The following is a 25,245-nucleotide window of genomic DNA, read 5'->3' as shown; positions in this document are numbered from 1 at the left end:
TAAAATTAAAAAAAAAAAGCAAATATAAACAGGTGGATTTTCTCTGAAGCTAATAAAGCTTAACCTTCAGATCTCTCACTTGGCTTGGGCTCCTTGAAAGGCCGTGTATCCACTTTTGTAATTTTTATATTTTGGAATTTTCATTTTATATTATTTTTCCAAAGAAAACTCCCCAAATTGTTTACACTTCAGGCTCCACAAAATCTGGATCCATTCCTCCATGGAGGGCAAAAATGTAGTGAAATCCCACCATGCAGATAAAATCATGGTTCATTCTCCGGATTTCTTCCTGTATGTGTATCAGTACACTACTTTTTACAAAAATTGGATTGTACTCTCTGTACTATTTTGCAACATTATTTTTATTATTTTTCCCTTCATTTTTGAGCACCACCTCCCTTGACCACAGAAACATTTGAGTGATTTAAGTAGTTTAACCAGGAGTAAAAAAATAACAGAACCAGACCAACAGGAAATGGATAGAACATGGTTGAGGGCATGGCACCGGGAAAGCACAGAGTATATGGATCTGTCCTCACTGTTACAGTGAGGTGTCCCTTGGTGTCTTACCCACCTGCTTGGTGTCCTCTATCACGGTGTAATGATACAGTTATCTGTATGATTTTTATTGACCTCCATCTCCTCCATTACATTATAAACATTTTGGGGTAGATGGTGGCCTGATACATAGTAGGTATTTGTAGATATTTACTGAATAAATGCTTGAATAATTGAATGCTGAGGATTGAGTTCAAGGGGATACTGGATGTGGAAATTAGAGCTCCAGATGTCAGAGAGTTGTTGGGAAGATGTGTTTCAGCAAGGGTATTGACCTTGTGCCTGGAGAACCAGTAAGGAATAGCTTTTCTTCCTCAAGTGTGCTACAGAATGGGCAGTGCGGGTATTTTAGAAAGATGTAGGCTTGAATCTTTCTTGGGGGTGCAGGTTGGGCTGCTCAGTTCTTTTTTAAAATTGATAAATGGGACCGCAAAACCCTACCTTCTGGGTTTATTGTGGAAGTCCAATGAGTCAATAGATGGGAAAGCCCCAGCTTAGTTCCTGATACACAGTAGTTGCTCAGTAAATTGTTTTTGATTCTGAATCAGGAATCAGAGACCTATGTCTGGCCTTTGAGTAGAAGCAAGATGAAACTAAGAAGGGAAAGGAGACCTAAGAAGGGAAAGGAGACCATTTACTCCAGGTGGACAAGATTGGGTTCAAGTTATGCAGTGTGTATGGTGTAAGCTCTGAGATGTATCATGTTATGACAAAGGCATCTCTTATGCTGATGGCTGACTTGACAGTCAATGGCAGAGGGGAAGGAAAGGGTATACAAGGTAGAGTTTCTATTCCAAGGCTCTCGTCCATCCTTCAGGTGGTAGCAATAGATGAAACCAGAAGTGATCCCTGGGGGTCTTCTCCCTCATTTGGGGAGACCCCAGTACTTTGCCACAATTGAACCAGATGATGAGGGAATGGATACTATGAGTATTTGGGCTCCAGATCTTAAGTTGCCTTCTATCAGTATATAGGAAAGGCCTTGGAAACCAACAATGGTTATACCAGAGAGCTCAGGAAAGAGCATGTCCCAAGGACTATCGGGTTATCTATTTTTCCTTGACTTTCATGGCCCTTTTCAGGTGGAGGGAGGACCCAGGACAATGGCTGCTGATCATGATTTGGAGATGGAGGATATGAATCTGAATATGGATAGAGACATGAAAGGAGAGCTGGAAGAAGAGAAGGAAATGAGAGAGGACAGTGGACGTGAAGATCCCTTCAAGAGTAAAAAGGTCCATAGGGTTGTCTCGAAATGGATGCTTCCTGAAAAGGTCCGAAGAACATACTTGGAGAGAGCTAACTGCCTCCCACCCCCTGTGTTTATCATCTCCGTCAGCCTTGCTGAGGTATGTTGGGCGGTGGGCACTAGAGCAAGTACCACTGGGGAATTGCAAAAAGACTGGGGGAAAGGGGGGAGAGGCTTCAATCACATTTAGAGGAGAGACTGGAAGGAAGAGAGCTTAGTGGTGGCAAGTCCAGCACACACGGAACTCAACCTCACCCTCTCTGGAGCCCCCTTGGGTCTTCCCTGTGATTGCAGTCACTTTCAGCCAAGAGTTGAGTTTTATTTTTCACTGCCCAGCAGTGACTATAGTTTTCAGTGGCTTCATTTCATTTTAGTTGCTGGGGCTTTAGACACCAAATAATCTTGGGGTCACAAATTGGTTTGATTTTATGAACCGATTCAGATTGATTGGTTAAGGTCTTTTTGTGGAGCCAACAGAGACACCTAACCAGAAGAGCTCTAGGGCTCCAGGTTTCAGTAGGGGAAAAAAATGGGATCCCCTACTGTGGGCAGCAAGTAGTGTGTTTTCAGACTCTGATCTCGTCAGCCCTTTTATTTTCCAGAAAAAGAGTACAAGACCCAGAGAGGTGGAATGACTTGCCCAAGGTCACATTTAGTGACTGGGCCGGGACTGGGCTTCTTCTGAGCCTCATGGCACCTACCATGATGTCTCATAAAAGAATGGGTGGGGGATGGATATGTGTGGGTGTGACTTCAGGGACATTAGGAAGTCCTTAATGTAATCCTCTTAATTCCCACCAATGTCTCAATTTCCTTATCAAGGACTGTATTAGGGTTCTATAGAAAAACATAAATAGAGTGTGTACATTCACAAATACACACATATTATCTATCTATCATCTGTCTATCATCTATCTGTCATCTCTATCTCTCTTTCCATCCATCCATCCATCTACCTATCTACACATGTATGTTGAGAGGGAGATTGATTCATTTGAAGGAATTGGCTTGTGCCATTATGGAAGCTTGGCAAGTTCAAAATCTAGGATAGGCCAGCAGACTGGAGACCTAGGAGTAAGAGTTGCCATTGGAGTTCAGAGGCAGTCATACTGGCAGAATTCCCTTTCCCTCAGATGAGATCAGTCTGGTCTATTAAGGCTTTCAACTGATGTGACCCCATGTTATGGGGGGTAATCTGCTTTACTCAAAGGCTATTTTTTTTTAAAGATTTTATTTATTTATTTGACAGAGAGAGCTCACAAGTAGATGGAGAGGCAGGCAGAGAGAGAGAGAGGGAAGCAGACTCCCCGCTGAGCAGAGAGCCCGATGCGGGACTCGATCCCAGGACCCTGAGATCATGACCTGAGCCGAAGGCAGCGGCTTAACCCACTGAGCTACCCAGGCGCCCTACTCAAAGGCTATTGATTTAAATGTTGATCTCATCTAAAAAATACCTTCACAGAAACATCCAGAATGGTGGTTGATCAAATCTCTCTGGGTGTCATGGTCTCGCCAAGTTGACACATAACATTAACCAGCATAGGGACCTAGCCTCTTATGGCTCAGATAAAGAAAAGCCCAATGTATCAACATTTCTGGCATACTCTGTCATGTTATCCTGCCAGCCTATGGGTTGGCAGGCCTACCCATGGTCTAGTCAGGTGTGGGAGTGCTTGGCGAGTGTGGGAATTGGGGACTAATAGGATAAGGTGATACCGAACATGATACCGAACATGACTGCCATAGTCTGTGCTGTGGAGAGGGCAGTTCTCTATAGAAGGGCTGTGGGGCGGGTGCTGGGATGCCTGTTCTCTCACAGAAAGATCCGTTTTTCAAATAAAAGTTTTTGGGATAAACCTTTTATTTTTGATTAATTTTAGCTTTATAGAAAAGTTGCAAAGATAGTGCAGAGAGTTCCTGTGTAGGTCTCACTTCCTTTCTCCCGTTGTTAATACCTTACATTTCCATAGCTCATTTGTCAAAATGAAGAGACTGACATGGGTATACTACTATTAACTAAACTGCAGGCTTCCTTTGGAGTTTTTAATATGCATTTTTACCAGCTTTTCCATTAATGTCCTCTTTCTGTCCCTTCTGTACCCTCCAACCCAGAGTATCACCTTGCAGTATGTTCCTGTGGCTCTCCAGTGCCCTCTCATCTGTGACAGTTGTCTCAGTCTGTCTTTGTTTTTCATGACTTTGATAGTCTTGAGGAGTATGGGCAAGATTTCTGTAGACAATTGCCCAATCTGGGTTTGTCTGAGGTTTTCCTTATGATTAGATTGGAGTTAACAGGTTTTGGGGAGGAACATACAGAGGTGAAGCGCCTTTGTCCTCACGTCACATTGGGGAGTATGGGACATCCCCATGACATCCCTGGCAACCTGAGCCTCCCTCACTCCATTAAGGTCGTGTTTGCTGGGCTTCTGTGCTGTAGAGTCATTATCGTTCCCTTTCCCTATTCTGTTCCTTGGAGGCCAGCAGTGACTTAATTTTATAGTTAACTTGGAAGTGAAAGACAAAATGGTGGGTGTGGGAAGATAAGGGTGGAGGATACGTAAGGGGGTAGAGGGGTTTGGAAAGAGCCTTTATATTTGCCCTAGGGCTGCTTCTCATCACTGGAGAAGTGGGATATCACCAGTTACATGGTCAGACATACAGCGAGGACATTTAATTCCTGTCGTCCTTTTTTTTTTTTTAAATATTTTATTTATTTATTTGGCAGAGAGAGATCACAAGTAGGCAGAGAGGCAGGCAGAGAGAGAGGGGGAAGCAGGCTCCCCGCTGAGCAGAGAGCCCGATGCGGGGCTCATTCCCAGGACCCTGGGATCATGACCTGAGGTGAAGGCAGAGGCTTTAACCCACTGAGCCACCCAGGTGCCCCAATTCCTGTCATCTCCTGAGCACATGCAACAGAGGGGTCCACTTGAGAGCTGAGTGTTTGAGAGCAAAGTAGTAGTGCCCGAGGGCTCTTCCGGGGCCACTTCTGCTGAAGGTGTTAACATTCGTGTCTGCCCCTTCCCGGCAGCTGGCGGTGTTTATTTACTATGCCGTGTGGAAGCCTCAGAAACAGTGGATCACCCTGGACACAGGCATCCTGGAGAGTCCCTTTACCTACAATCCCAAGAAGCGGGAGCAAGCCTGGAGGTTTGTCTCCTATATGCTGGTCCACGCTGGGTAAGACACCACCGCAAGTCACTGATGTCGGAGGTGACTGCGAGTCCTCGTAGCTCCCAGCATCGATTGGGTCAGTGCTTCATTACTGATAAGGCACTTATACGTCCATAATCTTGTTTGATCCTCAGCAGCCCCGGGAGGCAGGGATTACTCCTGCCGATTTGTGTCTGAGGCTTCGGGCATGTGGTTACTTGCTCTGTATCACGTGGCTAAGTTGCAGAGCTAGTACCTCAACCTATCCGTGCTAACCCCAAGTCCAGTGGACTTTGTATTGCATTGTAACTGCCTGATCCTGGCATTTATATAGGGAGATTAGTGAGAAGAGACCCCATCGTTACTAAAGCACACGTATGTTCCCCTAGTTGTTTGATGTTGTGAAAATGTTCCCTTTAGGGTATGGATCATCAGTCCCTCCGTCCCTGCCCTGCCACACACTTAAGGAGAATTAATTTTCGAGCACTTTGTGGAGTGTATAATACTGTGGTCCATCTGGACTGATATGAGCAATGGACAATGCAGTGCTTTTTAGTTACTGCTTCCTTTTTTTTTTTTTTTTAAAGATTTTATTTATTTATCAGAAAGAGAGAGGAAGAGAGCACCAGTAGGGGGAGTGGCAGGCAGAGGGAGAAGGGAGAAGTAGGCTCCCCGAGGAGGAAGAATCCTGATGCAGGACTCAATTCCAGGATCCTGACATCATGACCTGAGCCAACCACCCCAGCTGACTGAGCCACCCAGGAGTCCCTAGTTATAGTATCTTATATGCTAATAGTCTTTTGTGACCTTGCTTGGAACCCAAGATTCACTATGGCCACTGCAGACCATGAGCAGCTTGCTGTGGCCACCCCTCTCCAGTAGATGCTTTACCTGGGGGTTCAGATGAGGCCAGCTTCATCTGTGTGACCTACCCAGCCTTGGACCTTGAAGGATGACTCTGGCCAGTGTCTAAATAGGCATCCATGGCAGGACAGAGGGCTCAGAGACTTGAAATATAAAAACAAAATTGCTCACTGCCCAGTTTCTATGGATACTTTGTTTACGTTTTCATTTAACATATTCTGAGCAAATGTGGTTCCTGCACTCAAGGACTTTAAAATTATAAGGGCAAATGGTCAGGTCAGTTAAATAGTAATGGGAGGCCATATAGTATTATAGTATACAGTAGTTATTTAACTTCTTTGTGCCTCAGTTTCCACATCTGTAAAATGGGGTAAGAGCACCTATTTTATAAGGTTGCTGTGATTGAGGCTGTGGTTATAATGTAATTTTTGCAATGCCTGACACATAGTAATGCCCTCAAAAAGGATTCTCAAGGCTGTGTAGGACAGGTCACATAGCGGGGTATAGGAGTTCAGAATGCTTCTGGCTATAGGTAACCAAAAAATCGAATGGGGGCCTAAACAAATGGAGGTTAATTCTTTGTCATATAAGAAGCCCCGAGGTATGTGCTTAGTTCCTCAGTTTAATGAGGCCAAGACTCTTGGTTCCGTGCTGGATTATCTGCTTCCCCTTGACCTTTCTCTCGTGGTTGCAAGTTGGCAGCATAGCTGGGCATTAAAAACAGGAAAGGGAAGGGTAGACCAGGTGTGGGGACATTCATCCCTTTCGTCAAGAAAGCAGCTCTCTTCCTAGTTTCCCACCGGTGCTGCTCTGTCCTGCATTTCAATGGCCAGACCCATGGACAAGGCTGCCCCTCACTAGGAGAGGCTGGCAAAGTCAACATGAACTCTTCCAGCCTCACTAAAAGAGGCAGACAGGTGGTAAGGAGATGGATGTGGGATTAGTCACTGTAACAGAAACAGAAAGACAGAAAGATCCGAATGGGGATGGTTTCCCAGATGACATGGATTCAAGCTAGACCTGGAAGTGTAGATAAAATTCAATGAAAAAGTTAGCATTTCTATTCCGGGTCTATGATGGGGGATCTCATCCTTATGCCTTTTCTCCTCTCGCTGTATAGTCTTCTTATTTTCTTTTAAAGATTTTATTTATTTATTCGACAGAGAGAGAAGGATCACAAGCAGGCAGAGAGGCAGGCAGAGAGAGAGGGGGAAGCAGGCTCCCTGCTGAGCAGAGTGCCTGATGCGGGGCTCGATCCCAGGACCCTGAGATTATGATCCGAGCCAAAGGCAGAGGCTCAACCCACTGAGCCACCCAGGTGCCCCTAAGCTGAAATCTCTTAAAAAAAAAAAAAAAAGTCTTGTGCTATGTAGTAACTAAACTAAGGATGAGTAGAATGTGGGAATGTACCAAACTACATTCAGAGATTCTCCAGAGATGCCTGTAGGGTTTGACAAGCAAAATAATATGAATTTTATTTAAAAATATTTTTACCTCTTTCAGAACTGGAATAAAAACCACCTGCACTCAAATATGTTATATGCCAAACTGTAGTACACGGGAGATACTAACTTCAGCTAGTGTAAACTTTCTTCTTCATTCTGGGGAACTGTTTTTTCAACTTTATTATTTTTATTTTTAAAGATTTTATTTATTTATTTGACAGACAGAGATCACAAGTAGGCTGAGAGGCAGGCAGAGAGAGAGAGAGGAGGAAGCAGGCTCCCTGCTGAGCAGAGAGCCCCATGTGGGGCTCGATCCCAGGACCCTGGGATCATGACCTGAGCCAAAGGCAGAGGCCTTAACCCACTGAGCCACCCAGGCGCCCCTCAACTTTATTATTTTTTAAGATTTTAATTATTTATTTGGCAGAATGAGAGAGCGAGCGAGAGCACACAACAGGGGGAGCAGCAGGTAGAAGGAGAGGGAGAAGCAGGCTCCTTGCTCAGCAGCTTACCCCTCAACTTTTTAAAATAGAACTGGTTTCCCTTGCCATCTCTGTTTTATTAAAAAATATCCTGGGGTGCCTGGGTGGCTCAGTCAGTTACGCATCTGCCTTTGGCTCAGATCATGATTCCAGGGTCCAGGGATTGAGCCCCACATTGGACTCCCTACTCAGCTGGGAGTCTACTTCTCTCTCTCCCTCTGGCTCCTCCTCCCTGCTCATGCACAGTCCCTGTCTCTCACTCTTTATGTAAGATAAATCAATAAAATCTTAAAAAAAAAAAAAAAGAATATCCTAAGATTGCAAGACCAGTTGTTTAAAAACCTATTGCAATTTGGGGTGCCCAGCTGGCTCAGTCAGCACATGCAACTCTTGATCTCGGGGTCGAGAGTTCCAGCCCCACGTTGGGTATGGAGCCTCCTTTAAAGAAAACAACAACAACAAAACTATTGAAACTTAAAACTTGATACGTGTGAATTAGGATTTTCTCATTACCATGCTACCGAAACAAGATCAGATGCAGGGGGCTGACATAACATGGCAATTGTCATCTGAGCCTAACTTCAAGTTTATGTTCCTTAAGCCATCCTCATCGCTGATCGTTTGATGTTGTCAGTCACTGTTTCAAGACAGAACTTACAAAATAAATGATACTTTCAAAATGTCCTTTTATCGGTTTTACATATTGAGGCACCGTGTTGAGATTTTTATTAAAGAAATAAAAGTCACCTAAAAAAATTAGAAAATGGAATTTGAACTAGAAATAGTACACCAATGCCTGTTCATGTCCCAAAGAAACAACAGTGTGGGTTAGTCGTAATATGGGACTACTGTGTTTGTCTCTGCAGAGTTCAGCACATCGTGGGGAATCTCATTATGCAGCTCGCTTTGGGTATTCCCTTGGAAATGGTCCACAAAGGCCTCCGAGTAGGGCTGGTGTACCTGGCAGGAGTGATTGCAGGTTAGTATCCTGAGGGTAACACAGAATCAATGCCTCTGCACTCTTAGGGGACAATGCCCAGAGCAAAAGTAATCATTTAAGTCAAGATTTCCTGCATTCCTAATACATGCTGGGGAACCTGATAAGCACTGGAAATCAGTTAATCAGCGGCAGCTAGCTGGCTTTGTCAGAAAAGCATGGGACTCTTGATCTTGGGGTCATGAGTTCAAGCCCCACGTTGGGTGCAGAGATTACTTAAATAAATAAAGCTAAAAAAAAAACAAAAAGAAGAGAGAGAAAGGAAAGAAAGGAAGGAAGGAAAAGAAAGAAAGAAAAAAGGAAAGAAAAAGGAAAAAAGAAAGAAAGAAAAGTTAGAGGGGTGCCTGGCTGGCTCAGTCAGAAGACCATGCTACTCTTGATGTTAGGATGGTGAGTTTGAGCCTGACATTGGGTGTAGAGATTACTTAAGTAAATAAATAAATATGTAAACTGAAAAACAAAACAAAACAAAACAAAAATCACAAAAAACCAAAAAAACCCCCAGCAGTTAAAATATTTGAGAGAAGCACACAGAGATAGGTCATTGTGCCTGTCCTTGGGTATCTCAGAATCAGACTGGGTTTTGCACACTTGGAAGTTGTGTGTACATTGGTGCCCAGGAGCATATATATTGGGTAGAGACTTAACAGGCAGATCATGAAGGCCCAGCATGTCAGACTAGCGATCTTGGGAAGTCACATGAGCCAATGTGCATTTAAGAAAGACGGCTTGAAGGGAACATAGAGAAGAGCTACAGGGGCCCAGGGCTCAGTAGGGACTGGCAAAATACGCAGAGATCTCTGAAAGGGGGTGTGTCTTAAGAGGATCCACTTTGGTTGGAGGAGAAAGTATGAGAATTCCCATCTATCCATTTATTTATTGAAAACATTTTTTTAAATTAAACTTTTTTTACATTGCAGTTGTACAAAATCAGTGCCTAGGGGTCCCATTTGTTCTTTCACCAGTTACCCCCAATGGTAACAGCTTGCAAAATTCTAGTACAGTCTCCAAACCAGGACATCCACCTTGATACTGTCAAGGTGCAAAACAAAGATTCCTCACGTTGCATTTTCACAGCCATCGCCTCTTCTTCCCCACCCCCCACTCCCTCCTTCACCCCTGACAACCACTAATCTGTTCTCTATTTCCATAATTTTCTCAATTCAAGCATGTTCTGTAAATGGAATGGTATAGTATACAGCCTTTGGGGTTGGCTGTCTTCACACAGCATCATTCTCTGGGAGACCCATGTAGGCTGCTGTATGTATCAATACTTCATTCATTTTTATCTCTGAGTAGTATTCCATGGTGTGGATGGACCACCATTTTTTTAACCCTTCACTCCCTGGAGCCTATCTGGGTTTTTTCCAGTTTGGGGCTATTACAAAAAAAAAGCTGTTAATAAAAAAATTAAAAAAGCTGTTTGTGTACAAGTTTTTGTGAACAGAAGTACCAAGTTTTGTGAACAGAAGTTTTCGTTTCTCTGGGATAAATGCCCAAGTGCTCAGTTCTGAGGTTGTATGGTAGCGCCTGTTGAGTTGTTTTAAGAACCAGCCAAAATGTTTTCCGGAATGGCTGCTCCATTTTACATTCCCCCCAATAGTGTAGAGGTGATTCTCTTGTCCACATCCTCACCAGTGTTCGTGTTGTTGCCATTTCTTACTTCAGCTGTGCTCAGAAGCATGTGATACTAAGGTCATATCTCATCATGGCCTTAGTACCTTAATTTGCCATCAGATGGCTAATGATGCTGAACACCTGTTGATGTGCCTAACCTCTTTAGTGATATGCCTGCTCATGTATTTTGCCCATTTCCTAATTGGATTCCTTTCCTTTTTTTTTTTTTTTTTTAAATCTAATTAGGTTTTTTTAGACCATTGAGTTCTGAGAGTTCTTGATGTATTCTAGATCCTAGTCCTTTATTGAATAAGTGGTTGACTGGTATATTTTTCTCAATGTGTAGTTGCCTTTGCACAGTTTTAATAGAGTCATGGAGCAGAAGTTTTTAATTTTGATGAAGTCTGATTTACCATTTTTTTCCTTTATGAATCCTCCTCATGGTGATGTCTAAGAACTCTTCACTGAGCTCTAGGTCCTGAAAATTTTCTCTTACACTACCCTTTATAGTCACAGTTTTATGCTTTACATTGGAATAGGACATCTGTTTTGAGTTGGCTCATTTCTGTGGAAGCTGTGAGGTTTAGATTGAGGTTCTTCTGGGGATTTTTGGAAATGACTTCATATCTTCGCAACAATCTATTAAAAATTCTTTTTCCTTCATTGAATTCTTTTTGCACCTTTGTCAAAAATCAGTTGGCTGTATTTGTAGGGCATTGTTTCTGGGTTCTCCTGTTTGTTCCATCGACCTATGTGGTACCTTCCACCGATACCATGTCGTCCGTACTACTGTACGCACACTGTAAGTCTTGAAATCAGTGAGAGTCCTCTCCTCTTTTGCTCGTTTTAAAGACTATGCATTTTTCTTGTACAAAAAGATGAGTGTCTAATTTGCTGACTTTTTTGGCCCTGTGTTAACAAAAGGTTTTCAGTAGGATGCTACTGAACAGATGTTGTTGAAAAAACAAGTGCAAAATATGGTCCATTGATGACATAATAGCATTTTTCATACAAGGAGAAAGAACATAATTGCTTTTCCAAAAATACTTATGCTCTGAAAGGGCATTTTAAAAACTAATAACTGGAAATCGTTCTCTCATTGGGTGACTTTGCTGCTGGGAATGATGCAACAAGTTGTAGAAATTCACACTTAAAACACAGGAAACAATTTCCTCATCAGTTTCAAGAGTTCTCAGTTAAGAGTTTTAGTGGGTTTTAGGGGCGCCTGGGTGGCTCAGTGGGTTAAGCCGCTGCCTTCGGCTCAGGTCATGATCTCAGGGTCCTGGGATCGAGTCCCGCATCGGGCTCTCTGCTCGGCGAGGAGCCTGCTTCCCTCTCTCTCTCTCTCTCTCTGCCTGCCTCTCTGTCTACTTGTGATCTCTCTCTGTCAAATAAATAAATAAAAAAATCTTTAAAAAAAAAAAAAAAGAGTTTTAGTGGGTTTTAAACCTATTTTATAACACCTTCTGATTAGTTTGCATGAACAGAGGACTGATGCTGGGAAAGGTGGCGATTAACAGGTAAATTACAACACATTTTTTTTTTCATAATTGGAGTAAGCAAAGTCAATGATGTAATTCTCCCATTTGAAACTACATGTCATTTTTAAATTTTATATTTTGCTATGACAGTGAGTAAGAGGAAATTTCTATAGAAAATAACTGAATCTAGGAGTATATATTGTACTTCAGGGTTATGATATTTAATGAGGATTTTCAAACAAATAATGAAGCTTATTTTTATAAATCTGCTCATTGAAAGATTTTTTTTTTTAAATTAAAGACTTTGTTTTTTTAGAGCAGTTTTAGGTTCACAGAGAAATGGAGAGGAAGGCACAGAGATTCCCCATAACCCCTGCCCCCACACATGCATAGTCCCCTCACCCCATCCCTTTATTGACATCCCCTACAGATGGGTATTTGTTACAACTGATGAATCCTCCACTGGCACATCATAATCACCCAAAGCTCATAAAGAAGTTCATCCTTGGCATTGTACATTCTGTGGTTTGGGACAAATGTGTTATGACCTGTATCCATCATTAGAGTATCATATGGAGTATTTTCACTGTCCCCCAAATTCTCTGTGTTCTGCCTATTCATCCCTACCCCCATTCTGACCCCAACCCCCTGGTAACCACTGATCCTTTCGCTGCCTCCACAGTTTTAGCTTTTCCAGAATGTCATATAGTTGGGATCACATAGCACGTAGCCTTTTCATATTGGCTTCTTTCACTTAGAAACATGCATTTAAATTTCTCTTTTGTCTTTTCATGGTTTGGTAAACACTTTTTGTACCAGGGGTGCCTGAGTGGCTCAGTTAAGCCGCTGTCTCTTGATTTCTGCTCAGGTCATGATACCAGGGTTGTGAGATCAAGCCCTGTGTTAGGCTCAGTGGGGACTCTGCTTGAGGATTCTCTCTCTCCCACTGCCCTTCTCCCTGCTTGTGCTCTCTCTCTAAAATAAATCTTTAAAAAAACCACGTTTTTGTACCAATAATAAAGTAAAAATGATTTAAAAATATTGTGTAATCAATGTTTCATCCTTTAAAAATTCTATTTCTAGGGGCACCCGGGTGGCTTAGTAGCTTAAGCTAATCTGCCTTTGGCTCAGGTCTTGATCTCTGGGTCCTGGGATGGAGCCTTGCCTCCAGCAACCTGCTCAGCAGAGCTTCTCCCTCTCCCTCTCCCTGTTTCTCCCTCTCCCTCTGCTGCTCTCCCTGCTTGTTCTGCCTCTTTTTCTGACAAATAAATAAAATCTTTTAAAAAATCTATTTTATATTAAAAATACATATTAGTATATGAAAGAAAACCAGTACAATGTACCTGCCATCAAAACACTCACATTAGTAGTACTTTTATATGCAACCTACAAATAAGTTAATATACTTATATTGAAGTGGCTGGTTGTATCAGTTTCCTAGGGCTCTTCTAACAAAGAACCATAGACTGGGTGGTTTGAACAACAGAACTGTACTATCTCACAGTTTGAACAACAGAACTGTACTATCTCACAGTTAGGCTGGAAGTCTGAAATCAAGGTGTCAATAGGACCATGCTCTGTCCTCTAATCCTGTGTGAAAGAATCCTTCCTTCCTCCCTTCTCCCTAGCTTCTGGTGGTGACCATCAGTCCTTGGCATTCCTTGACTTGCAGCTGTAGCCCTTCGTGCTCTGCCTCCATTGTCACGTGGAGTTCACCATTCACATGTGCCTGTCTCCGCTAATAAGGACACAGTCATATCACTCTATCCAACATGACCTCATCTTAATTAATCATATCTGCAACAATCCTATTCCCACACAATAGCACATTGTGAGGTGCTGGGCATTAGAATGTCAACACATCTTTTTGGGGGGATATAGGCCAACCTTTTGCAGGGCTTGAAATTTTTTCACTGATGAAAATGTTACTAGCTTCCTAGAGCAGTGGGGCCAGAGAGCAGGAAACCTTCATGAGACAGACTTGGCAATGCTCAGTGACATAGTTTCCCAGGGGCTTCCCTCCTGCTTTTGTGGAATCTGTTTTCCCACCTTCTACTTCCGGTCCTGCACATGCGTGTTTTTCCTGCCCCTGAAAGCCTTTGCGCTGGTGAGGCCCTCAGGGCTCTAGCATCTGCACGGGTTTCCCCTGCAGTTTGATTTCAACCTGTGGAATCAGCCCTGCCCCAGTTTCAGAGGACAGGGAGGAGAGAACGTGATTAACCTGTTCACATCTCTGGCTATTTTTGCAATAGTTTCTTGGCAGGTGTGTGTCTTTTTGCTATTCTGGTCTTCACACTGCTGCCTAGGTCACCTTCCTCAAGCACAGATTAGATCATATTATATCCTTCCTAAAACACTGACAATGCCCAGAAGAAAGTCAAAACATCCAAGATTGCTCATTACCTCCACTATGTGGCCCCATTGCCTTTCTTTTCTTTCCTTGGAACCATAATCTTTACTACTGTTCAAAAAAGAAATTATATATACATAAATAGTTTAAGGGGAACTTGATGTAAAATGTTTTTTTTAAATAACTTGAGATATGATGGGCATACCGAAATCTGTATATATCTAATGTATGTGACTTGATGAGTTTGGAGATAAGTATACATCTGTGAAATCTTCACTACAATCTATGTCATAAACATGTCCATCACTTCTAAAAGTTTCCTCTTGTCCACTGTCTTTCTTGCTTTTTTTTCTAGATTCCTTAATATGTCAAATAACTTTAGTTTCCCCATCTTTGCTCCTGGTAAAGTGTGATCCATAGATTAGTTTTATGTGTATCACTTGGGAGCTCATTAAAAATTGCAGAATATTGGACCCCAACCAGACCTACTAATCAGAATCTGCATTTGACCAAATCTAAAAGTGATTTGTATGCACGTTAAAGATCAAAGTGCTGGTGTGCAGTCCCACCCAGTGTCCCCAGTGGGACTGATCATCACAATCACCTGGAGAGTTTGTCATAGCTAAAACCATCTAGATCCCACCCAGATCTACTGACTCAGAATCTCAGAGGATATGGCCCTGGCATTTGTTTTTGTTTTGTTTTCTGTTTGGTGAGGTATAACTGACACATAATAAGCTGTACATATTTAAAGTGTATAATATGACAATTTTGATATATGTATACAATCATGAAACAAACTATCACCACAATCAAAATAATAAATGTATCCATCACTCCCCAGAAAGTTTCTCTGTGACCCTTGAGTATTGCTCTCTACTGCCCCTCCCTGTCCTTTCCCTGGCAACTACTGATCATTATAGATTAATTTGTATTTCTGGAATTTTATATAAGTGGGATCGTAGAGTACGTACTCTTATTTTTGTCTGGCTTCTGCCAGTCAGCATAATTATTTTGAGATTTATCCACGTTACTGCGTGTGTCAATAGTTGACTCCTTTTTATTGCCAAGTTGTATTTCATTGTGGGAATAGACAAATTGTCCATTCTCCTTGTTGATGGACATTAGGGGTTGTTTCCAGTTTGGGGCTATTGCAAATGAAGCGTCTATCAACATTTGTGTGTAAGTATTTGTGTAATCAGATGTTTTCAGCTTTCTTGGGTAAATACCTAGGAATGGAATGACTGGATCCTTTCAGAGGGTATGTTTAACTTTTAAGAAACTGCCAACATTTTAAAGTAAGTTTACTGAGAGCTAAGTCATATATCATACAATTCACTTATTTAATTCAGTTTTTTAAAAAGATTTTTATTTTATTTATTTGACAGAGAGAGACATCACAAGTAGGCAGAGAGGCAGGCAGAGAGGGGGGGTGGGCGGGGGGAAGCAGGCTCTCTGCTGAGCAGAGAGCCCGATATGGGGCTTTATCCCAGGACCCTGAGATCTTGAATTGGGCCAAAGTCAGGGCTTAACCCACTGAGCCACTCAGGCGCTCCTAATTCAGTGTTTTTTTTTTTTTTTGTTTTTTTTTTTTAACTTAATTCACAGGATTATATACCCATCATCACAATTGAATTTGACATTTTTTGTCTCCCAAAGAAACCCTGTATCCCTCCCCACTCCTCACCCCATTCTCCCTTCCCCAGACTTAGCAACCACTAATCTACTTTCTGTCTCTTTAGATTTGCCCATTCTGGACATTTTATACAAGTGGAATAATACAATATACAGTCTTTCGTGATTGGCATTTTTTATTTAAATGTAATGTTTTCATTGTTCATCGATGTTGTTATGTCAGTGCATCATTCCTTTTTATAGTTAGACAATATTCCATTATGTGGCTATACACGTTTCCTCTACATATTCATCAACTGATGCATGTTTAGGTTGCTTTCACTTTTTGGCTATTATGAATAATGTTGCTATGAATATTTGTGTATAAGTTTTTGTGTTCATCTCTTGGATATATATCTGTAAGTGGGATTGTTAGGTTATACGGTACAAAATACACTTCACCCTTGAACAATGTGGGGATTAGGGGCACTGATATCCTTCACACAGTTGAAAATCCACATATAATGTGTGATTCTCCCAAAACTTAACTATTAATAGCCTACTGTTGACCCAAAGCCTTACTGATAACACAGTGGATGATCACATATTTTGTATACATTATTATGTACTGTGTTTTTACAGTAAAGTAAGCTAGAGCAAAAAATTATTAAGAAAACCAAAGGGGGCATCTGGCTGGCTCAGTCAGAAGAGCATGTGACTCTTGATCTCAGGGTCATGAGTTTGAGCCCCATGTTGGGTATGGAGATTACTAAAAAAAATAAATAAAACTTTAAAGAAAATCACAGGGAAGATAAAATACGTTTACAGTATTGTACTGTATTCAGTGGGAAAAAATCTGCATAAGGGTGGCCCTGAGCAATTCAAACCCATTTGTTCAAGGATCAACTGTGGCACCATTTTACACCTTCACCAGGAGTTCCAGCTCCTCCACATTCTCAACAACACTTGCTATCATCAGTCTTTAATTTTAGCCAGTCTGTTGGGTGTATGATGGTATCTCACTGGGTTGGTTTGTTTATTTATATTTAAAAATTTTTATTTTGGGGGCACCTTGGTGCCTCAGTTGGTTAAGCAGCTGACTCTTGATCTCAGCTCAGGTCTTGATCTCAGGATTGTGAGTTCAAGTCCCATGTTGGGACCCATGCTGGGTGTGGAGCCTACTTAAAAAATTAAAAAAATTAAAAATAAGTATTTTAGGGGCACCTGGGTAGCTCAGTCATTAAGCATCTGCCTTTGGCTTGGGTCACAATCAATCCCAAGTTCCTAAGATGGAGCCTGGCAATGGGCTCCCTGCTCGGCGGGAAGCCCGCTTTCCCCTCTCCCACTCCCCCTGCTTATGTTCCCTCTCATGGTCTCTCTATCAAATAAATAAATAAAATCTTTAAAAAAAAGTATTTTATTTTTGAGTAATTTCTACATTCAACACAGGGCTTGAAGTCACAACCCAGAGATTAAAGTTTTGATGAAGTATAATTTATCACTTTGTAAATTTTAGGAACTGTGCTTTCAGTGTCAGCTCTTGCATATTTGTGTGTGTGGGTCAGATTTATCTCCATATTTCATATTTTTGATATTCTGTAAATGGTACTATTTAAAAATTTTCTATTTCTGATTCTTCACTGCTATGACATAGACATCAAGTTGATTTTTTTGTACATTGATCTTCTATCCTCCAACATAATTTACTTATTATTTCAAGTAGTTAAATGTTTATCTTCTATAGGAATTTAAGTAATAAGCAAAATCTTGTGGGTTTGCCCATGTTCTCACCACTTCCAGTGCCCTCCACTCCTTTGTGTAATTCCATATTCTCATCTGATATTTTTTCCTTCTCCCTGAGAATTTTCTTTAGCATTTTTTAAATTAAAGAGTTATTTATTTATTTTAGAGAGAGAGTATAAGCAAGCGAGGGGAGGGGGCAGAGGGAGAGAGAGAAACTTGAAGCAGCCTCCCCGCTAAGCATGGAGCCTGATGTGGGGCTCAATCCCAGGACATGGGATCATGACTGAGCTGAAGACAGATGCTTAACTGACTGAAGCACACAGGTGCCCTGCTGTCTTTATTTTTAAAAATTTGTCAGAGAAAGAGAAGGAGAAAGACAGAGCACAAGCAGGGGGAGCAGCTGAGGGAGAGGGAGAAGCAGGCTCTCCACTGACAAGCAGCCCAATGCAGGACTTAATTCTAGGACCCTGGGATCATGACCTGAGCCAAAGGCAGAGGCTTAACTGACTGAGGCACCCAGGTGTCCCCAAGGTATTTATTTTTAAAAATATTCTTCTCTATGTGTTTCATTATGTGTGGATACTTTTACTGCCATGTCTTTCTGTTCACTAATCTATTTTTCTGCACTAATGTGCCATTAAGCTCAGCCAGTGTATTTTTTCATCTTTTCTGCACTAATGTGCCATTAAGCTCAGCCAGTGTATTTTTTTCATCTTAGACATTGTAGTTTTCATCTAGAAATTTGAGTGTTTTATATCTTGTGTGTCTCTACTTAATTTTTGAACAGATAGCATATAGTTGTAATAATTATTTATTGCTATTATCTGCTAAAACTTACAGTTGTGTCAGTTCGGGGCTTTAATTGATTTTTAAATTTTTATTTATTTATTTTTATTATTGGTCCTATTTTCCCGTTTCTTTGCATGTCTGACCATTTTTGTTTGGATGCTAGACATTTAAACTTTGGATGGTGGATATTACTGTATTCCTATAAATATTCCTTAAATTTGTTCTGAAACACAGTTACTTGGAAGTAGTTTGAAACTTTCTGGTAAGATTTGCTAGGTGTGTTTTTGAGTCATGTTTAGTGCTAATTAATACCCATTGCTTGGGTAGGACCCTTCTGTGTACTTCATGCAATGCCCCATGAATTATGAAGTTTTCTGGTTTGGAAAGTTACTTGGCCTCTCTGGTGCTGGATGAGCAAAGCTACTTGCTCTCCCCTCTACTCATTTCTGATGGTTTTTTCTTTAGCTTAGGTAATTTCCTCACGTGCTCCTCTCTGGAGTTCTGTCTGTTGCTCCTTTCTCTCTGGTGCACTGTCTTGCAACCTCCAGCTGCCTAGGACTATCTGGACTTGAAACTCTATCTCATCAACTTAAAGTTAACTGAGAGCTATCTGGGTTCCCCCTTCATGCATTGTAACCTGTAATTTCTTTCAAGGCAGTAAGCTGCGCAATCAGATAGCTCACTTCATTTCTTTCTTGTCCATCAGGTTTCACTGTCCTTTGTTATCTTATGTCCAGTATCTTGGCATCACTGTTTCATATATTTTGTCCAGTGGTTTTAGCTGTTTCAAGCAGGAGAGAAAATCTTATCCTTGTTACTCCATCATGGCCAGAAGTGGACATGTATATCTGTGTTTTAAAAATAAATTACTCGTATGATTAAGATGCAGCCACTTGAACCCGAGTCAGAAGGTTGACATTTGAGGACCATCCCCTCAACCTGTTGGACTACTCACTGATTTTTAGTCACCCATATACCTTTGTCTCTATGTCTTTACTTTTCCAGTTACCTAAGTCCTGAATACTTTCTCCTCCTTTGTTTCCCTTCCAAATCTTAAAGATATTTTAGAATTTAATCAAAATGCTGTATCCTCCTCCTCAGTGGAGCAAGGCCTCTACCTCTCTGCTGGGGGAAAAAAAAAAATCATTCCTTCCTAAGTGCTTCCATAGCAAATTCATTACATTTAAGAAATCATAGTAGTTGTTTTATTCTGCTTCTTATACTTGTTTACTCATTTGTTTATAAAATTCCTAAGGCCACTTTGTCTTTCTGGCACAAAGCAGATATTACATTGTATCCTAAGGAATGAAGGAGAGCCTTAAAAGCAAAATACCAAGTATTAGAACAAAGCAGTACAGAGAGACCATCTTTGAGTTTGCAGAAGGTGGTTTTAAAGGCTTGTTTTGGTTCAGACAGTCTAAGATTGGGTTGGCAAATAGATTTCCTCTTGTTTGAATCTGATTGAATACTATGTTGAGAAGGGTTTTGAGGTCACATCTTCACTCCATGAGAAAGCCAGCCATTAGATCATAAGATGTTGGAATGTCTCAGGTATTTTGATAGTTTTGGCTAAACATGTGCAATATGAAACAATAGTTAGTAAGTACATAATACATGTCAGGCAGCATTCTAAGCATGATGGACATATCAACTCATTCACTTCCCCTGACAATGCACTGAGGTAAGTTCTATTAATATTCTCTTTACGTAGGGAAACTAGGGCACAGAGAGGTTAAGAAACTTGCTCAAGTCACACACCTGGTAATTTTGGCTCTAGAGTTTATGCTCTTTGTCCCTGTTATACTGTCCTCATATTGAACATTTAATATTTCAGAAAAATTGACGTGACATAGCTATACTTTTATAGTACGGAAGGGACAAACAAAATAAACTTGCTGCTTATTAATATGATAATGGTCCAATCTTCCCAACTTCTGCCTTAGGTTAGAAAGATTTATCTTTTCATGATTCTTATGTGCGATCCTTTGTGTTTTATTTCTTTAGGGTCGCTTGCCAGTTCCATTTTTGACCCACTCAGATATCTTGTGGGTGCTTCAGGAGGAGTCTATGCTCTGATGGGAGGCTATTTTATGAATGTTCTGGTGGTAAGAACTTTGGGAATGGAATCTATGGATTTTTTTTTTTTTTTTTTTTTTTTTGCTTTTAAAGAATAACTGGTATTTGGATCAGGGAATCTTTATCATATTTACTGAGCATTCATCTTCCTTTTAGGAACCAGGATTTTCCTTTCATATTTTATCTTTATTTTTCTTTTTTCCTGATCTCAAAAGTGATGAATACTCAAAAAAATTTTTTAAGCAGAAAAATAGTCAAAATCTCAAATACAGTATCTGTTAACAGTTTGATATACATCCTTTCAGATCTTTTCCTAGATGTATTCAAAATCCTGCCAAAATTAAGACTACAAAAATGGACCCAGTCTTAAAGATACTGTTCTTAGTCTTAACATAGAGTTATCTTGACTCCATCTACCCCTATCAGTACACAGAAATCCACTTCAGTCTCTTCAAGTGCCCCACAGCACACTGTAGAGCTGTATCCTGATTTAATCCTTCAATGAAAAAAAATTGGGGTGACTCTACCTATTCACACTTGTAGATAATGCTGTAAGGATGTTGTTCTCTTACATTTATCTTTTTGCGCGCGCGCGCGCGCGTGTGTGTGTGTGTGTGTGTGTGTGTGTGTTGGTAGGATAAATTCCTAGAAGTGGATTTACTGGGTAAAGGCTTTAAATTTTCATAGATAAATGCAAAATACCATTTTATATGTCAATGTCTAGTATGTAAGAATGTCAACCACCTTTTAAAAGAGATTATAGTGTTAAATCCTGGCTAGTTCTGAAACCCTTTGACCCACGAAGGTATACTTATAAATAGTCTGGGGGGGGGTGCCTGGGTGGCTTAGTTGTTAAGAGTCTGCCTTTGGCTCAGGTCATGATCCCAGGCTCCTGGGATCAACCTGCTGCATAGGGCTCCCTGTTCAGTGGGAAGCCTGCTTCTCCCTCCCCCACACCCCCTACTTGTGTTCTCTCTCTCGCTATGTCTCTCTCTGTCAAATAAATAAATCAAATCTTTAAAAAAAAATACCCTAGGAGGAAAATAGGAAGCAATTATAAAACTATTCCAAAAATAGAAGTTATTTAGAAAAATGTTTTTCAGGCTTTGGACTGCAGCCCATTAGTGGGTTATGAACACAGTTTAAGGAATTGTGACCAAAAATTAAACAAAAAGAGGCACCTGGCAGGCTAAGTAGGCAGAGCATGTGACTTTTAATCTTGGGGTCTTGAGTTCAAGCCCCATATTGGGCATGGAGCTGACTTAAACTAATAAAAATTTTTTTTTTAAATTAAAAAGAAAAAATTTTTAAAAAATTTCAGTATGTATTGCGTGTAATACTGTTTGATTTATGTGTGTACTGGATTTTTATGTAAATTGTTTCTTATTATAGGTTGTGACCCCAACAGTTTAAAAATAATTGATTTAAAATAAACATGGGTATTTCAGTGTCTTTACTCTTTGGGAAGAGAATTAATAAATTGAAAGGGAAGGGAGAAGTAACTCAATAAATTAAAGTGGAGATGTCTTTCTGACTCAGTTCTTTTTTTTTTTTTTTTTAAGATTTAATTTATTTATTTAAGAGAGAGAGAGAGAGCATGAGCCAGGGGCAGGGGGAGGAGGAGAGGGAGAGGGAGAAGCAGACACCTCACTGAGTAGGGAGCCCAATGGAGGGCTTGATCACAGGATCCCAAGATCATGATCTGAGCTGAAGGCAGACACTTAACCGACTGAGCCACCCAGGTGCCCCTGACTCAGTAGTTCTTTAGTAACACAGGAGGGTACTGTAAACTGGACTGAGATTTTCTTTTTAAAAGATTTATTTATTTATTTTGGAGAGAGAGAGAGAACGGGGAGGGGCAGGAGGAGAGAGAATCTCAAGCAGACTCCCCGGCTGAGCACAGAGCCCCACATGGAACTTGATCTCATGACCCTGAGACCATGCATGGTCTGAGCTGAAAGCAAGAGTTGGACACTCAACTGACTGAGCCATCCAGGTGCCCCTGGACTGAGATTTTTCAAAGCTAACATGAAACTTTATTTTTTTTTAACCAATATTTTAAAATTTTTTGAAATTCTCTAAAAGAATTGAGGTAATATTCAAATTTTAACTAACTCCTATTTGGAAGGAAGAGGATAAAGTATTGAATGAATATTAACCAAAAAACCCTTAGAAATAGTTCATCAGACTTCATTTGACAGCATCTATCTATCTACCTATCATATCTCTATCCATGACATGTTAAGTATTGATTTCCACATTACCCATATTTAGATTTTTTTTCCTGCTAATACAGTCCTGTCTAGTTAACTAGGAATTAAAAGGAATTAACTATTCCTTTTGCTCTCAAGTGCACCAGCATTATACTTCCCAAATACATTTGAAAGCTGGGCTGCAAGAGCATTGCTTTATTTTGTAAATACTTGACACTCAAACTTCAAATGAAAAAGCCCGTGAAGAGAGAGTACGGTCGAGGTTTCATTTGCCAATAGATAGCTTACATTATTTTTATTTATCTCTTTGCAAGAATTTTCGAGAAATGATTCCTGCCTTCGGAATTGTCAGACTACTGATCATCATCCTTATAAGTAAGTTTTTTTTTTTTTTTTTGTTTTTAAAGATTTTATTTATTTATTTGACGGACAGAGATCACAGGTAGGCGGTGGGGGGGGGCGGGGAAGCACCTGCTTTCTGCTGAGCAGAAAGCCCGATGCGGGGCTTGATCCCAGGACCCTGAGATCATGACCTGAGCCGAAGGCAGAGGCTTTAACCCACTGAGCCACTGAGCCACCCAGGTGCCCCATCATAAGTAAGTTTGTTTTGTGAACACTTTGCACCTGTAATTTTATCAGTTTGACTTCCAGAGGGCCTCACTTTTCCTAAACACTGGCAGGGAGTGACAAAGAATTTTGGCTCCATAGCCCTAAGCAGAAAGGTAAACGGAGGAGTTTTCACACCCCTGTGGGAGGTTTTTAGAGGTGCCTTAGTAATGAGTTTCTGCTTTTTGTTTCTTTCTGGAGTGGGGGAAGTCAAGAGGGTAGAGCTTTAGGTAGTTTGTCTACTTTAACCACAACAGCTTCATTTATGTTTTATATACTGGATTTTTCTCATACATTGGACTCTGTATATGATATTGTCTGAAACAGGAAAGCTTGAAAAACACTGACATGATCTGTTCTCTTCCTCACTTTATACATTTTTAGATTAAGGAAAAAAAATCTGATCTAGGATCTAAGCATGGAGTGGTGGCTGAGGCTTAAAGACAGGAGCAGAGGGTGAGGGAACAGAGAGGTCAAGGAACTAGGAGGATGGCCAATGTGGCTTTTGAAATCTCCAAGAATTATAGCAGAGAATTACATGCTGAAGGAATTTAGGAAGAGTGCTCAGTCTGGAGAGGAGGCAGAACTTTAGCCGAGTCTGAACGTCATGGTAGATTTTGGGTGGTGGCAGGCCACACTGGGTAGAAGAAAAAGAGCCAAGGCAGGGCTAGTAACTCATGTTTTTTGATCTGCTTCTGCAGAAGCTGGAGCCACATAGAGGGTGTGGGGAGAAGGCAGACCCTGGGGTGAGACGGTAGGGTCCCACTTGAAGGCCATGATGGAGGCGATACTTGATAATACCTAAGATTTTGGCTGTCTGCATGGTAAGAAGAAAGGGTTCTGCTAATCGGTATCAAGAGTTCAGTTATCCACATTGCTGGGAATAGGGCCAACTACCTCTGAGGAAAGAGACTAAATCCAGTTTATGGACAGTTCAGCTGTAAAAACACTGTTTCATCTTGAGAGAAGGTAAGTGACTTGTTTATAGGTTACACATACTCGATGTAATATTTTTGTCCATAAGAAATTGAAAATGTGAGGCAAAAGTTGTGAGCGCAGAAAGGACAGCAAATGTCTGTTGTGAGAGTCACTGTGGAGCAGAGCTGCCACCTAGGCTGTTAAGCGTCACAACTGGGACCAAGGGACAAATCCTGAGACCAAAACATGTTGCCACACACACGTTACCTGGTTTTCAGTCTGTTTCTTTTAGGGTAATTATGAATGACTTTGTAAAATGAGCCTCAAACCCTTGATGGGAAAATGGTTTTAATACTCTTCAGTGTTGGAGTAAAAACCCTTTCCTTATGCACAGGGGTTCTCCAAAAATAGTTTATGTAACATTATGTCATTCCCGAGGTAAGTAATAAAGTCACTTTATTTTTACAGAGCAGCTAAGACCCGTTAATGTTAACCTTTCCCACTCCCTGGCATGGACCATTTCTAAATGTTCTTTGGCCTGGTTTACCTATTATTGAAGAAGAGGCAAATTACAACACATGCGAGATTAACAAAATACAGTATATTTTTATTTTAAACACATTTCCTTGGGAAAGTGTATAGTTGTTTTTTTTTTAAAACTGGTTTAAAAAAAAAAGGTAAATTATTCTTCTTAATTGCAAGAACAATTGGCCTGATGGACCTTCCTTCCTAAGCATTATTGTTCCATGTGTCTACTGAAAAAGCAGCTGAGCTTTTGAAAGATGAAATCACATTTTCACCCTTCAAAAATAAAATCCATATAAAGGCAACTCTCTTAAAAATCAGTGTCAAATTTTTAGCAAGGACGATAACTTGGTTTATTGGAAAAGAAGCTTCTTTTCAGGTGGGAAGACATGTCCCAGTGTAGTTACTGCAGCAGACATAGAAGCAAACTCCCCCAGGATGCAGGAGGAGTCGGGCAGAGAGATACAGAAAGGGCATGTCCAGAGAGAAAGAGGTTGGAGGAATGGATGTGCTAAGAAGGGTTACAAGAACTTTTTGAAAGGCGGCCTTGTTCTGTGGACGATGAGGC

The 25,245-nt window shown here is 40.9% G+C and overlaps 1 protein-coding gene across 3 annotated transcripts in view; it reads left to right on the top strand.

Annotated features, from left to right (window-relative positions):
* Window positions 1–25,245, top strand: part of LOC111143304 (rhomboid like 2) — a 35,171-nt gene that overhangs the window by 6,304 nt on the left and 3,622 nt on the right. For 2 of the 3 annotated variants that reach the window (XM_022496953.1, XM_022496954.1), the window contains 5 exons: window positions 1,641–1,907; window positions 4,836–4,984; window positions 8,615–8,727; window positions 20,344–20,444; window positions 22,943–23,003. In XM_022496953.1, the coding sequence (XP_022352661.1) occupies window positions 1,641–1,907; window positions 4,836–4,984; window positions 8,615–8,727; window positions 20,344–20,444; window positions 22,943–23,003 (691 nt within the window). The remainder of the gene's footprint in view (window positions 1–1,640; window positions 1,908–4,835; window positions 4,985–8,614; window positions 8,728–20,343; window positions 20,445–22,942; window positions 23,004–25,245) is intronic. The other variant, XM_022496955.1, reaches the window with a different exon arrangement.

This window comes from Enhydra lutris, unplaced genomic scaffold (genome assembly GCF_002288905.1).
Source record: "Enhydra lutris kenyoni isolate GAN:26980312 unplaced genomic scaffold, ASM228890v2 scaffoldscaffold9, whole genome shotgun sequence".
NCBI lineage: Eukaryota > Metazoa > Chordata > Mammalia > Carnivora > Mustelidae > Enhydra > Enhydra lutris.
This window is presented reverse-complemented; position numbering and strand designations above follow the sequence as displayed.